Below are 15162 nucleotides of genomic sequence, written 5' to 3' on the forward strand. Positions count from 1 at the left end.
TGGGGTTTGATCCAGACCTCTGTATGTGTCATGACTGTGCACAGGGATTTCCCCTTATCCCTCGTCACATGTTCACAGCTGCATGTGCTACATACTACAGTAGGTCATTTCAGGGAATGGGGACCTCACAATCTAGCCCACCAGCTTTATTCAGCCAAAAAATGCTTCAGTATACACAGAAAGAGGAAATTCCTAAAGCACGGATCTTTAGGAGAGCTATAAAATGTTTCATGAACTCCCCCCACCCTAATGTATTATTATTTTTAGCCTCATTTTCTAAAAACTTCCCAGATGTGCGATGATGCACATCAGGAAACATACATATTATTTCCAGGTTTCTTACAAAAACACCTAGCTGGTTTCACACACTACACTGGATTTGCATATAAATAGTCAAGAAAAATGATGGTAAAACTTTGACAATGGTCTATTCAGTGAATAGCACAGGAGCCAGGATGTAAAGCAAAATGGAGGTAACAGGACAATATGCTACCTAGAAATTTCACAGAGGTAAAATATATGTCCTGATAAATGTGTTCAACAATTCTTTATTCCTCTTGAGCTTACCTTGCATTGGCAGGGTGAGCTGTTGTCAGATTAACTAGAGCAGTAGCAGCAGCTTCCTTTACCTCTTCATTGTCGCTGCTTAGCAACTGAACTAGCTGGGGAATTCCTTTGGAAAAATAATAATAATTGTATGTATGCAGTCTCAAATTAGCCATGGCAAAACTGCAGATTGGTAAATATTTTCTTACGGATCATAAGTTCTACCTCCACCATAACCGATTTACCTAGAGTTCCAATGGTTTGTTTGCTAGCTAAATTCTCACACATAGCAGCGATTGCTTGAGAAGCAGCTATTTTAGTTCCATCATTATCGGTTCCCAAAAGGGTGACTAGACATTTTTCAACTTCTTGTTCATTCAGGATTTTTCTGTTTTCAGCTGTGCATAAAGAAGAACAATAATAATCAGCAACATCAAATGTTAAATAGGAAGGGGAATGAAAGATCAAATTTTCATGCAGATTATGTCGCTAGCAAACGTTTGTTTCCATTCAGCACAACATCAAAACACAGTGTATTAAAATGCACTTATAAAGTGTCACACCCTTAAGCTGCATACAGAACCTCACACTAACTTGGTTAAGTTTGCTGAAATATGGGAGTTTTTAAAGCAGGTCAAAAAAATGCATTTCACTTACCAGCAATAAGCACTTGAGCTAATAACAACCAATTATGTTCCCTTTAAAAACAACAACCCTAAATTTATGCAGAATCAGAACATGCACGCCCCGCTTCCTGGCAATATATCCTCACTAAGGGGTACTAATAGGAGCAATGTACATGAAAATTAAAGAAGTCAATTTTTTAGTGGAGATGCTGTATATCTCTGACAGCTGCTGTATAAATCAAATTAGTGCATAGACTAGCTACCATAGGATGGTAGTTTAAAAAGTGCATTATGCCTTTTTCACAGATTCAGACACTCTTAATTTCTATCTAGACCAACAGGAAGAAGGCTGTGAATGCTCCCTGTTTCATCACTAGAGACAAAACACTGGGGTGAATGCTCCACAGTTTGACATCATTGCAATTCACATGTGGGTTTCACAGTGAGGACAAGACCACAGATTCCCCCATTCAGGCCAGCTTGCAAGGGCCAGAGTGAAATGATTACACCCTGAACGTTGCAGCATAACAGTTTGCCTTTCCAATATAAAATTAAGGTTTTATCGAATGCTGCAGCTCTGCACAAGGCAAGGGGAAGCAAGAAGTGGAAGTGTCCCCCCTCACACACATAACATCATGCAGCTTATGAGAATTTATATAACCTAACTTATTCTTTTACCTTAATATGAGAAATATCCCCTGAATCCTAGAAGGTTTATCTTATAACCCTCGCCCCGTTTGGTTAGCTTTCAACAGCCATACAAAATTAGTGCACTAAAGGGACAGACAAATATACTCCAAATAAATATTATACTATGTGCCTCATAAAGCTGCCCAAAGCAAGAAAGCCCTTGTTGGCAGAGTTTTGTATATCTGAACTGCTCCCTTTCATGTTTATTCAAAGGAATACTTAAGCACTTACATAACCTTAAGCAGACAGCCGATCTGCTAAGTCCTATTGACAAGTAGCTAAAAGGATCAAGGCTTAGATTTAATTTTATACTTGTTCTATTTTGGAAACGGAGAAATGTCACCTAAAAGAGGTTTTATACCAAAAAATGAACCTTTCCTTCAGCTTAAATATATTTACTTTATACAGTGTGTTTAATAATAAAAGTTAAGGAAGTTCAACAGATTATTAAGCAGTCTGGTTACTTTTTTTAAAGTCCAAAATGTACATATTTATATTTGATTAACTGTTCAGAACATTCATAGCAAAAGCTAGACTAGAAATAAAAGGCATTAGAAATCTAGCTGCTCCACTTTCTCAATTTTGCACCTTAAAAGGTGCACCCTTTCATATGCGGTTTGGTGGAGGAGATGTTTTGTGTTTGTGTTTTTTTGCTTGTTTGCTTTTGTTTTACAGGATTCAATAGGTTCTGGGAGAATTCTCAACAAAAGCAGACACAAGTTTTGCCATATCACTGACATGTAACTGCAAACACTCTAGAGATGGCATTAATTGGGATTACAAATTGGCTTGACACATAATGGACTTTGCCTCCGGCTTGATCCTTGCCAAACTTGTGTGTAATCCCTGGTAATGGTCTCTTGGGGGGGCGTGTCTCCATACTTCAGTCATTTGTTTTTGATAAAGTGAGTTCAATGTCCGTTAGTACCTGGAACAAAAGTGTTTATTATCCTGACTATTTCCTAAAAAGCAGGTACAATCCTGTTTTAATAATAATAATAATAAACCACACATTAGATATAAAACATATTTACATTCTGCATAAAGGGAAATAATGTTTGCTTTAATTGTTGAAAGAGAAAATGAAAACCATCAGAAGGACTAGACATGCATTTCATATCCTATTACACTGGCAATGCAGCATTGGTTCTACTGATGTAGGTTACTAGAGAATAAGTCCCACTGAACATGGGGCATACATCAACATCAGTAGGAATGGACTCCACACCTCTTAATAATGGAATCCTGTTGGAAGGACAAATTAATACCTTCCAACATTTCATAAATGAAAGTACAGTGGTACCTCGGGTTACATTCACTTCAGGTTACATACACTTCAGGTTACAGACTCTACTAACCCAGAAATAGTGCTTCAGGTTAAGAACTTTGCTTCAGGATGAGAACAGAAATCGTGCTCCGGCAGAAATGCGGTGCAGTGGCAGCAGGAGACCCCATTAGCTATAGTGGTGCTTCAGGTTAAGAACAGTTTCAGGTTAAGAATGGACCTCCGGAACAAATTAAGTACTTAGCCTGAGGTACCACTGTAGGCATCTTCTCTAATACCCCAGTTTTCATACCAAAGACCAATGTCTCAGGGCTCCCATTGCCTCCTTTACATACTGCTGAAAGCTACACTTTATCTGTTGCTGCTCATTAACTGTGTAATACTTGCCCTCTGCTAGGGATATGGGAGAAATTTGATTCAGTTCACATCTAAAGGCGAAACAACCTACTTTGCACTTTCCAAAACAATACAAAAACTGAAACATACCAATCCTTCTGCAGTTGCACTTCTCTGAGTTTTGTGTTGCAGTTCTCCAGCCAATGAATATATTCAAAAATTCTATTGGTGTAATGTTTCCATAAAAACAATTTCACTGGTGAAAATAACCTTTAAAATGCTCTGTTTTAGGGGAACTATGTATATTTTTTGTACATACATATATAATACAATCATAATGTATATACAGATATGTATATTAACTCAGTGTACAGCAACTGTGAAAAGGGCAAATGTTATGCAAAGGATCAGGACAAAAGCTAACCAGAACAAAACTCCCAATGTCATAATTCTTTTATGCAAATCTACTGTGCAAAAGCATGTGACATACTGGGTACAGTTCTGGCTGCCACAACTCAGTTGCACCCATGCTAGTTTGCTGCAGACTAGGCAAAACAAAAATTTTATACTTCAGACTACATTTATTTCATTCATAAAGAAAGGCTGCAAGAAGTTACATAGAGTTATATCCAGAGATACAGTGTAACAGGTCATTGTTCTTGACAGAAATCTATTACAGCCTATTGTGCAGCTCCTCTTATTTTTTAACAATGTCTGTGGGGTTACAGCAAAGCAAAAGAAGACTAAGGAAGAGAGGCAGGAAATATATTTTCTTTTCCAAATGAATTTGAGAGCAGGGATATAATTATATATTGAAAGTAGAGTCTAATAAATTGGGGGGGGGGCTTACTGATTTATCTATTATCATATTATGTATTATCATAATTTGAATAATTATTATTCATATTATTTATATCCTGATTTTCTACCAATCAGCTATCAAGCAGCTTATGTGATAAAGAACAAACAGGCTGCAACCTGTTTAAGAGTGAGTAAGCGCGGGTGGCGCTGTGAATTAAACCACTGAGCCTAGGGCTTGCCGATCAGAAGATCGGCGGTTTGAATCCCCGCGATGGAGTGAGCTCCCGTTGCTTGGTCCCTGTTATTTTCATAAAATGTATATATCTCTTGATTATTTTTTTTAAAACCCTCAAAGTGGTTTACAAAAAGATAAAACAAGAAAAATTTACAGCTATACTTTAAAACATCTAAAAGTTAAATTACTTCAACTTTCTAAGCATCTGAGTAGGCTTTAACCTGCCAAACTGGGAGACTATGGAAAAATACATAAAATATTAGAAAGCAATTATCTAGCAAGAAATAAGGCACTTTTCTGCATTAGAAAATGTGTGAGACAAACATACATAAATTAAAGTAATATTGCCAGAAATTGTAGAAGTAACTAATCACCCAGATATGGTAGAAACAAGAAGCATCTAAATCTGCCACATTTCACGTCACCAGAACCCCTTGAGGGATTCAGAACGATAAGAAGTACATTATTATTTATATTACTACATTTTGTCGTTTGGCACTGGAGTCCTTCGATTTCAGCTTTGCAAATCACTATACAGATGCTACTCCGAGACATAAACAGCACTGTCATGCTGAGTGCAAGCTATGAGCATTCAGCCTGCTTGCTTCAAAATTCCATAATGAATTCAAAAGCAGCGAACTGTTTATATAGATAAATAATTACAGAATGAATAATTATAAAAAGTAAGATGAAGTGGCTAATCCACTGGGGACATTAATCTATATGTCATTTTGAAGGCTGCTATGCAAGAAAAACGTCTGCTCCCTAGCAGCCCAAGAGGGGAAATTCTAAGAATATGAGATGGAATTAATCCTGGGAATGAAAAGTATTTGCCAAGTTGGGGGGGGGGGGATGACCCTTGAGATTACAGTTGTTTAATTAAATAAATAAAAACAGGACTGAGACAACAAATCTTTTTGTGAGGTATTTTTCTTACACACGACGCATTTGATAGTGAATGGAGGGGTAAAATGTGACAGCAGTGCGGCATTTCATATTTCTGTGAAATATATAATTGCTCTTAAGAAATAATCATAGTGGGTCAATGACACAAAGGAGATGGAATGTGCCCACCCACCAGTCCTAAATAAGACTTTATGCCAAGTAGCTGAACTAATTGGCAATATCTGTGTCAAATAATCACAGAGTTAGTAAGAACTAGAAGGAATCTTTCTACAAGGCAGGACATCCCCCATCAACATGGTCCAATATTACCTACAACCATAAAAATATATGCCACAAATATGCTCTAAGACTTTCCATAAGAAATATATATTTTCGAAATGACATACGGTCGTAAGCTGCTTTAGCAATAGCCTTTGCCGCATTCTTCTGAAAATCGGTGAGAGTGGAAACTTCAGTGAAGGCAAGTAGTTTTCTGAGGCCCCCTGTCTCCTGAATCAATTGCATAGTATCCACATCCTCAAGACAATTTGCCACCACTCCAAGAGCTTCTACATGTAAATCATTAAATTCCTAAAAGTTAAACAAATACAAACATTAAATGTAAATCACTTTGAGGGTGTTTTTTTTTACAATCAAGTGGTATATAAATTTCATTAAATGAATAAAGAAATAGCTTGCAAAATGCCATGTGTTTAATGTAATGCCTGATCACATTTATATTTTAGCACAAAATGTGTCAGTCATTGGAACTTTCTTTAAAAATTTGTTCATAGTTTCCATAATTCTATATAAATACACCGCCCAACTGTACAAAATGCCTTGTTGCAATCTATTAAATGTAAGCCCTAACACAAGCTTTTTGTCTGAGGCCTATTCATATGTGCCAAAGAATTTGCAGGAAAGGGGCACACAACCTGAGTGGGAGTGAAGGCGTTCCTCGTGCATCGGGCCTGCAGCACATGGTGGAAAGGGATTGAAAAAGCTGCTACCATCCTCTTTAGGACAATTACCGTATTTTTCGCTCTATAGGACGCACTTTTTTCCCTTCAAAAATGAAGGGAAAATGTGTGTGCGTCCTATGGAGCGAAGACGCCATAGCCCCGCAACCCTCTCCCGGCTGGAGAGGTGACGGGCGGCTATTGAGGCTCTTGCTTTAGCCCCGCGCGCGCTCTCCCGGCTGGAGAGGTGACGGGCGGCTATGGCAAGAGCCTCAATAGCCGCCCGTCACCTCTCCAGCTGGGAGAGCGCGCGCGGGCACCCCGCGACCCTCTCCCAGCTGGAGAGGTGACGGGCGGCTATTGAGGCTCTTGCCATAGCCGCCCGTCACCTTTCCAGCCGGGAGAGCGCGCGCGGGGCTGCTGGAGAGGTGACGGGCGGCTATAGAAGCTCCTGCCATAGCCGCCCGTCACCTCTCCAGCCGGGAGAGGGTCGCGGGGGGCTGCTTTAGAGCCGCGCGCGCTCTCCCGGCTGGAGAGGTGACGGGCGGCTATGGCAAGAGCCTCAATAGCCGCCCGTCACCTCTCCAGCCGGGAGAGGGTCGCGGGGGGCTGCTTTAGCCCCCCGCACGCTCTCCTGGCTGGAGAGGTGACGCACGGCTATGGCAGGAGCCTCTCCGCTGCGCCTTTCCGCTGCTCCCTGAACTGCTCTTTGGGGCTGGCGGTGGGCTTCCCCCAGCCAGCCCCAAAGAGCAGGTCGAAAGGAACCTGAAGCCTGGAGAGCGAGGGGTCTCGCTCTCCAGGCTTCCAAGGTAGCCGCCTGAACGCACCTTAAACGGCACCTTGTTTTAGAGCGGGAAAACAAGAGGGGGAAAGTTCTCCCCCTCTCTGCGCAGCGCCTCCTGCCACTTCGCTGAAGGGGCGCTGGGCAGAGAGGGGGAGAATTTTTTTTTCTTGTTCTCCCCCCTCTAAAACAAAGTGCGTCCTATTGTCCGGTGCGTCCTATGGTGCGAAAAATACGGTAAAAAGACAAGCAAAATTATTCAGTTGACACCAATAGAATCTGAATACTTCTCTGCAGAAATACTGACATTTTAAAATTTCCAATTGATACACAACTAATTAAGCCTTGTGATTTCTCATTGAGACAAATAAATGATGTATATCTTATCACAGAAACGGAATGTTCTTACAAACCCAATCCCTGGTTAGCATTGGTATACTTTAAAACTAAACATTATTCTAGACACCAAATCTTTAGTAACATCAAATAAAATACTAGTGCAATAAGTATTCAACACATGTAAGTTATTTGTCCTGATCCCTGCCCCTTGGGGATGCATCTGCCACTTCGGATTGCATGCACTGTGCTGGATAGTTGGTGGTTTTGGCTTTATAGTCAGCCAAATAAATGATTAACTCTGCCTTTGATGACAATGCCCAAAGCTAGTCATCTGTTTTGGACTGTTCACAACCACACATTCACTAGTAACCAGCACTGTCCACTCTCTTTGGATTGAGGCCATTTTAAAAAAAGTTTACAGTTCCATGCAATTATTAAGAATGAAGTAAGGATTTTCAGTACATGTTTTGTGTGAAAGAAGTTGTGTTTTATTTATCGTACTAATTGTTAAATTCAGTTTAGAGTTGACCATATGTTTCTAGTAATGTTTAAATACTTAACTGAATAATCAATTACTAGATCCATCAATTAAAAACAATTAGTTCTACTAAAAGTTTAACTAGCAAGATATTTAAATTAATAATTTTATAAGATGATATGTACAATGGCACATGTATGCATTATCTAAGTCAAATAATGCTTTTCCCCCTCTAATACAACTGTGAGTTTATTCAAATTGAGTAACAATTAATGGCCTACAATTAATATGACTAACTGATTAAGATTTCTTCAAGCAAATGACAGCTCTATATTTAAATAAAAGGTACCTTAGTTTCAAGTATCTTGAAAAGATGGTCTAGTCCTTGATGTTCTCTTAGCATAACTCTGGTTTCTCTATCAATGGAAATAGTACCTAAGGTTTTGAGAGCTAACAACTGAATAATTGGATAGTCAGACTTCAAAAGATCCAACAAAGGAGGAATCACATTTAGTTCACGAACTGCAGCACGACTCTGAAAATCCTGTAGTTAAGTACCAAACAGAAATGGTTAGATGGAAAAACACAATAATGTATAATGTTGTGGTTTTGCAAGACGATTATCACAAATGCAATTAAATTATTTGTTATTTTGAAGCTGACAATTGTTAGGCTCCGAATATCACAAATTACACATTACACAGAACAATAGCAATCCTAGTTTGCAGGGCTTCTTTTCAGCCGGAACTCCCTGGAACTCAGTTCCAGCACCTCTCATGCAGGTTCTGGCACATCTCAGGTAGGTGCCATTGCCATTCTAAATGAATGAGAATGGAGAGTTCTGGCACCCCTTTTTCTTGAAAAATAGCACTAGTTTGTATATAATTTGAAGCATATTGCTTTCACACCACATTATAAAATACTTTTCAAGAAGAAACTGACCTTAAATTTTTTTAGTGCATATGACTTTTACAAAAAGGATCACTCAAATTCAATTTGATAATTTTATCTGCATGTGAAGGTCTCTGCACATTCACTGCTATTTTATTACTTCTTAAATAACTGAATATTAAAAACTTCCTTGCAAAATATTCCAACCTTTTCTAGTAATAAAACCTTCCAAAAGAATGACCACGTCCTAGGCAGTATAAAAATGGTATATAAAAAAAAGAGTTTTAAGGTTTTTTTAAAAATAGCAGCTTATGCATGTTTCTGTGCAATTTCTATTATCAATCTAAGCAAGCACCAGGTGCAGTTGTCCAGATATATCTTACAACAAAGACAGCTAGATAGCAAAAGAAGGGAAACAGCAAAATGTGATTCAGAATAAAGACATGCTCTGATGCCCTAGAAAAGATTGAGCTGTGAATTGAATTCATTACCGAGTTGATTCACTTATAGCCCGATCCACAACACAGTTAAATTTGAGTGCTTGAACTTAAGCCAATTTGGTACCACTGAAGTCAATGGAACTAAATCCACTTAAATCCTCGTGTTTCAGCTTCACTGGATTGTGGATCAAGCAATTAGACTCTGAAAAGAACTCCCATACACAAATGCACCATTCTTTTGCTAACCAGCATATGGTGACATTAACACTTGATTGTGAAAGTAACCAATTACAATAACCTTCCTTTCCTTATGAAAAGAAGCTGTCAAAAGCATTTACCAAGAGTTAAGAAGATGTGCAAAATCATGGTGTGTTATGCAAGAATAAGCCAGAACCCATTTCTGATTCCCTCCCTCTCCCCCAAAGACAGACATTTTCACAACCCTCTCTGGAAGGGTCAAACCATTTTTTCCACACAATGAAGAGACAATGGATTTTATGCATTCTAGTCTTTAAAAATGATTTCCTTTATATGCATGCAAATGCAGTTTGTTCCAATTCATCCTAAACACATTTAATTGGAAGCACATTCCACTGAAATCAATAGGATTTGCCATCAAGTAAATCAACCCAGAGCAAGAGAGATCCACAGAGTATTGTTCATGGATCTCATCTCCTACCCCTCCTCACCCCCATGTCAATTACAAAAGGGTATTTAGGAGTGTAAAACTCCTGCAAACAGAACCTGGATCTCCATTAATAATGACAGTATTAATCATCCCTTAGGCAGGGATGGAGAAGTGGATGTCAGACTCCTTTATACCTCTTCTACCTAACATGTAATCAGCATTGATAGAGATGACGGTGTTGACCATCTAATGGGGGCACTTTAGAGGGGAGTTCCCCAAGTTCAACAGTAGGTAGACAGTGAATTCCTAGTTTATGGGATATGAGGAAGATGTATTGGAACGGGCTATTGGGAAAAACTGGTGTAAATTTAAAGATAACCATACGCCAACCAGTAATTAACTTTGATGTACAAACTGAAGATGAGCATCACTTTATAATTAAACAATATATTCCTTTATACTTAAAACAGTGAAAAATAATCACCTGTACCATGTTATAGATGCATTCAACACAATTCTTCTTAACATCAGGATCAGGACTTCCTAGCAGGCTGATAAGCGGCTCCAGTCCACCTTGCTCAAATATTTGCACTTTACTGTTGTATTCTGCTGCCATGTGTACCAGACAAAGGCTGGCAAACTCATGGGTGACTACATCTTCTATGGCATAAAAATGAAATAGTGCAATTAGCCATTAACTAGCATAGTAAATACTCTCATTTGTTGATGGTTAGCAAAATGTCATTAGAAACTATATGTAAACAGAAGCTCTTAATCCTGTCTCATCTCATTTTGCTATACACTTTTAAAAGAAAAATCCAAACCACAGTCCTTCCAAAAAATATTAAATGACAGAAGCAAACAAAAATTTGCACAAAGGAGCACTACAAATTACCTTCCGGTGCCAGGCGAGCTATAAATGCACTTGTAACATCTAGCTGTCTTAATGATTTTTTCACATCATCTACAATGAAGCAAATGTAGATATGAAGCAATATATTTAGTCAGTATATTGAAGGAATACAGTGTGCAACTAGAACTGGCGATGCAATCTTAATATTACAGTTGTATTAAGTTCTACTAGGTAGTAGAAAATATATGGCTGCTGTATGAGTAACATCAAAGGTGGAGTGTACTTTGCTGGGAGTTGACAGGGAAATATATTAGGGGAAATTAGAAAACCAAAAAGCAAGCCACTTCCAAAAGAGATCTTTATATCCTTTTGTGCCAAACAACATCAGATACACAATAACAGTCAATTAAAGAATGAAAGAAAATGACAAACACTCCCACTCACTACTTTTGGCAACAATTTTGCAAAAACTTTCATTCTAAACCTCTTTAAAACAGTTTTTGAATGTGCTGATCAATTTATTTTCATATTTAAGAACAGTCATAGTCCTCCGTCCTCCCCAGTAGATTTGGGTACATTTATCAAAGTTATATTGAAATGCAATGTTCTAGTTTCGGTGATGATTTCAAAATGTTTCAAAGACACAAGCAGACTTGGGCATATTTGAAACCAGCAGCCTCATACCCAGTGTTGTTCAGGAATTCTAAGAAACCAAGACATGTGAGCAGACCATTTGAATGGCAGTGCCCATCAACTTGGGGGGGGGGCAGACGCCTCAAGCATTTAAGGGGGGCAAAGGGACCACGGCCCCTAGCAGTTGGCTCCTATGGTGCCACCTGACTTCCTAGGCCAGAATAATTATGGGTTGTTGTGGACATGCTGTAGCTGAAATGGCTTGTAGTACCCTCCCCTGATCAGAACCTCTGGTCTGTAGGGTTTTTGTTTCAAGCCCCATAGTGTCTGATTCAGGATTACAAAAGCTTTGAAGCACACCTCTTTTGATAAAACAGTGTGTGTCATTATTTGAGGTCAGGTCTGCACAACTGGTGACATGTCAAGTCAAATGCAGAAGTCAAACATAGCCCATCATTTGCATATTGCAACATACCAGGTGCTTGACAACCACGCCTGCATTTGCAGTCTCAGGCAGGAAACAAAAAATATTTATTGAGCCCCTGGTGGGCTGCCATATTTGGCAGTGGTTGCAGTTGGATGGCTGAGTAACAAGCTGTTCAGGCTTCATCTATGCTGAATCTCAAGTACTAGATTATTGTTCTCTGTATAGGCCCTTCTTCCTTGCACGGATTTAGTGGATAGTGATGCTGCCTCCAGTATAGTTGTTGGGATTACTCCACCAGTGTGATGATATAGGAGCCCCAAGATTTCAGATGAATTATTCTACTGTCATTCTACTAGACTATTATGATTTCATCAGTTGCACTTAACTTATTTAATATTGCTAGCAAATATAATTGTGCATGATTATAAAGAGAATACTCTTACTGTGAGAAGCCATCACCCCAACTACCATGGTGGCATTTCTGCGGACAATAGGGTCTTCATGTGTAACTAATTTAAATAAAGGTTCCAAGGCTCCAAGGTCAAGAAGAGTCAGCTTATTTTCTTCACCTAGAAAGCAAATAAGAACATAAGAGGAGCCTGCTGGGTCTGGCCACTGACCCACCTAGTTCAGCATCCTGATCTCACAGTAGCCAACCAGATGCCTATGGAAAGCCCATAAGCAGGACTTGAGCACATGAGCACTCTCTCCTGCTGTGGTTTCCAGCAAATGGTACTCAGGTGCATACTGCCTCCAATTGTGGAGGCAGAGCATATCTGTTATGACCAGTAGCCTCTGATAGTTTATACCCATGAAATGGTCCCTATTGTCAGTGGTCTTTACTGTCAATACAAGATGAATAATAATATTAACAAGTGGGACCAGCAGCAGTAATGTTTCAACACAGAGTGCTGCTGATCACAATTCCAGCCACCCTGTTCTATTCCCCCTCCCTCCCAGTTTTTACCACATGAGCCCCACCCAATCCATCTGAATGGTCAGCAGCATTCTGTAGCCCATCAGAATCCACAGTTCTGATGTGGCTGTTTTGGGATCTCCCTTCCACGGGGTTTTTCTTTAAAATGTATTTCATACTTCAGCAAATTTGGGATCCCCCTAAGTCTTCTCATACCCCCCCCGTCCCCCTTTTGTGAGTGAATGGTGCCATTTTGGTTACATAAACCATGGCATCTACAGTCTGAACACCAGAAATTAAAGGAATAGCGTAATATTCCATTAACAGGGATGGATGAATCAATCTATTTCCAGTCCATGCACTTTTTGCCTGTGCTTACTCATAAATCTGCTCTATCTTGATTCAGTGGAGTAGCATGGGTTATAAGCGCCGAGGGCAGGAAAGTATTGCGCCCCTTAAGGCAAGTGTTGTGCCTCCATGTGGCGCTACTGCTCCAGACTGAACTGTGGAGCCTCAATGGGACATTCGTGTGCGCCTCTTTGGGCTCGGGCACTACCACCACCATGACACAAGTCTTGCTGTCCGCCCACCTTCCCCACCAGCAAGGGACACTGTGTAGCTGAGATATGCAAGAGTCCATCCTCTCCCAGCTCCTGCTCGGTGTGCTGCTCAGATGAGGTGGGCGGGTGGGATGGGGAGCGCTTCTGGTCAGGGTGGCAGCTGCAGAGGCGTGCCCGTAAATTTTTTTGAGCTGTGTTAGAACATTTAGGAAGTCCAAAAGCAGGCAGATAACCCAAGTGCTGACTCTCTCATTAGCATGGGAGGTACAGATAAGTCAGTTCACGTTAACGTGAATTCAAGTCAGAATTCACAAAGATCAAAATATTCCAGTGCTTCTAATAATAGTACTGGAGTCCTAGAGCACAAGATCTTCACTATATCATTATAAAGCTTTATCTTCCCACTTCAGTTTTTCTATCTTAAATCAAAGGGACATGGGTAGATTTTTACACACCCATGTACATGTGTGATTCAACAACAACAAAAGGTAAATATATGTTGTCGAGTGCTGACTATGCTTATGGCTGCTTTTGAAAGTGAAGTTGCTTTCTTCACCCCACACAGAAACTAATGGGAAGATATTCTAGCACCTCAAAAACAGGAACAATGCCTTTGATGTTACACCTGATTCAAACGGGCTTCTACTGTTCTCTCTTGAGACTAAAACAACTCAGAATATATGCGGTGAATAACAAGAAAAAGTGTGTTTAAAATCTTGCTGCAGCTGAAGAGCTAACACAGGAGGTAGAAAGCATCTCACTTGCAAGGTTTTGTCTCAGCCAATTTTAAAGAAATGATCCCTCACATCCCTTCTTCAGTGGTACAATCCCATAAAACGTGTGTCAGAAGCAGATGCCTGGATCAGCTGTAAGTCTGATCTGGCTAAGAAATTCCCTCGTCTTCACCCTGCAGAGGCTGCTCATGTGTCATGACTAGAGATGGACAAAATCTCTCAGTTTTGTTTCACTCAGTTTCTTGTTTTTCCAATCACAATTTCAGTTCTCCACATTTCTACATCAGTTTGCAATTTAAAAAAGGGGTTCATGAAAATTCACCTGCTTTTTTAGTGCAAATGTATTCTAATACATACGTTTTGTATGCATTTTTTATCTATAAATTTTGCAAGCAATTTCCCCATATGTTTTCACTTAAATATGCATTTTCATCCACACTTTCTCCTAATATACACATTTTTGTACACATGTGGGTAAAGAACTGCATTTCAAAATGTAGTGTGAATTTTGAAGGGTAGCTCTACTTTGGTTCACATATTGGTTTTGCAATCCAAACTGAAGCAAATTTCTATCTCATTGCTAGCCATGACCCAGCTAATCAAGAGAGGAACCATATCACTGCACTCTGGATAATATCTTGCATATACTTGTGACTTAAGAAATATTATGTAGCAGCTGCAATAATTATTAATGGAAATCTTTTGGTACCAAACAGATTTATTAATGAGAAGAAAGACAAGACATATGGTAAGATTTGATAACTGAAACATTAACCTTTTGATGCAAATTTATAGATAGCTTCACATGCTTTAGACAAAACTTCCTCTTCGGGAGAACTGAGCATCAGCACCACAGTTGCGGCTTTCTTGCTTTCAACTGATAAAGGATCAAACTAGAAAGCAACATTATAAGATTATCAGCAAATGTGAATGTGAATACAGATCTTTAATGTCCATTCTGGAAATTTATCATGGATGATACAGAAATTAAACACTGGATATAATCTGATATTTCAAATTAGAATAGAAAGTCAGGATAGGGTTACTAGAGGTAAAAATGGGCAGGACAATGGATGCAACTCTTACCTTTGTACAATAGTCTACATTCTAGCCATACAA

The 15162-nt window shown here is 39.4% G+C and overlaps 2 protein-coding genes across 19 annotated transcripts in view; one reads left to right on the forward strand and one right to left on the reverse strand.

The window, feature by feature from the left end:
• Positions 1–15162, forward strand: part of PIP4K2A (phosphatidylinositol-5-phosphate 4-kinase type 2 alpha) — a 182652-nt gene that overhangs the window by 54895 nt on the left and 112595 nt on the right. The gene's annotated exons all lie outside the window — the stretch shown is intronic.
• Positions 1–15162, reverse strand: part of ARMC3 (armadillo repeat containing 3) — a 57144-nt gene that overhangs the window by 26109 nt on the left and 15873 nt on the right. For 15 of the 17 annotated variants that reach the window (XM_080974418.1, XM_080974421.1, XM_080974429.1 and 12 more), the window contains 8 exons: positions 14819–14936; positions 12277–12402; positions 10816–10884; positions 10405–10580; positions 8311–8505; positions 5812–5995; positions 792–944; positions 568–673 (listed from right to left, as the gene is read on the reverse strand). In XM_080974418.1, coding sequence (XP_080830544.1) covers positions 568–673; positions 792–944; positions 5812–5995; positions 8311–8505; positions 10405–10580; positions 10816–10884; positions 12277–12402; positions 14819–14936 — 1127 coding nt within the window. The remainder of the gene's footprint in view (positions 1–567; positions 674–791; positions 945–5811; positions 5996–8310; positions 8506–10404; positions 10581–10815; positions 10885–12276; positions 12403–14818; positions 14937–15162) is intronic. The other 2 variants (XM_080974416.1, XM_080974417.1) reach the window with 2 other exon arrangements.

The sequence above is a fragment of the Podarcis pityusensis genome (genome assembly GCF_964106645.2).
Source record: "Podarcis pityusensis genome assembly, chromosome: 12".
Classification (NCBI taxonomy): Eukaryota; Metazoa; Chordata; class Lepidosauria; order Squamata; family Lacertidae; genus Podarcis; species Podarcis pityusensis.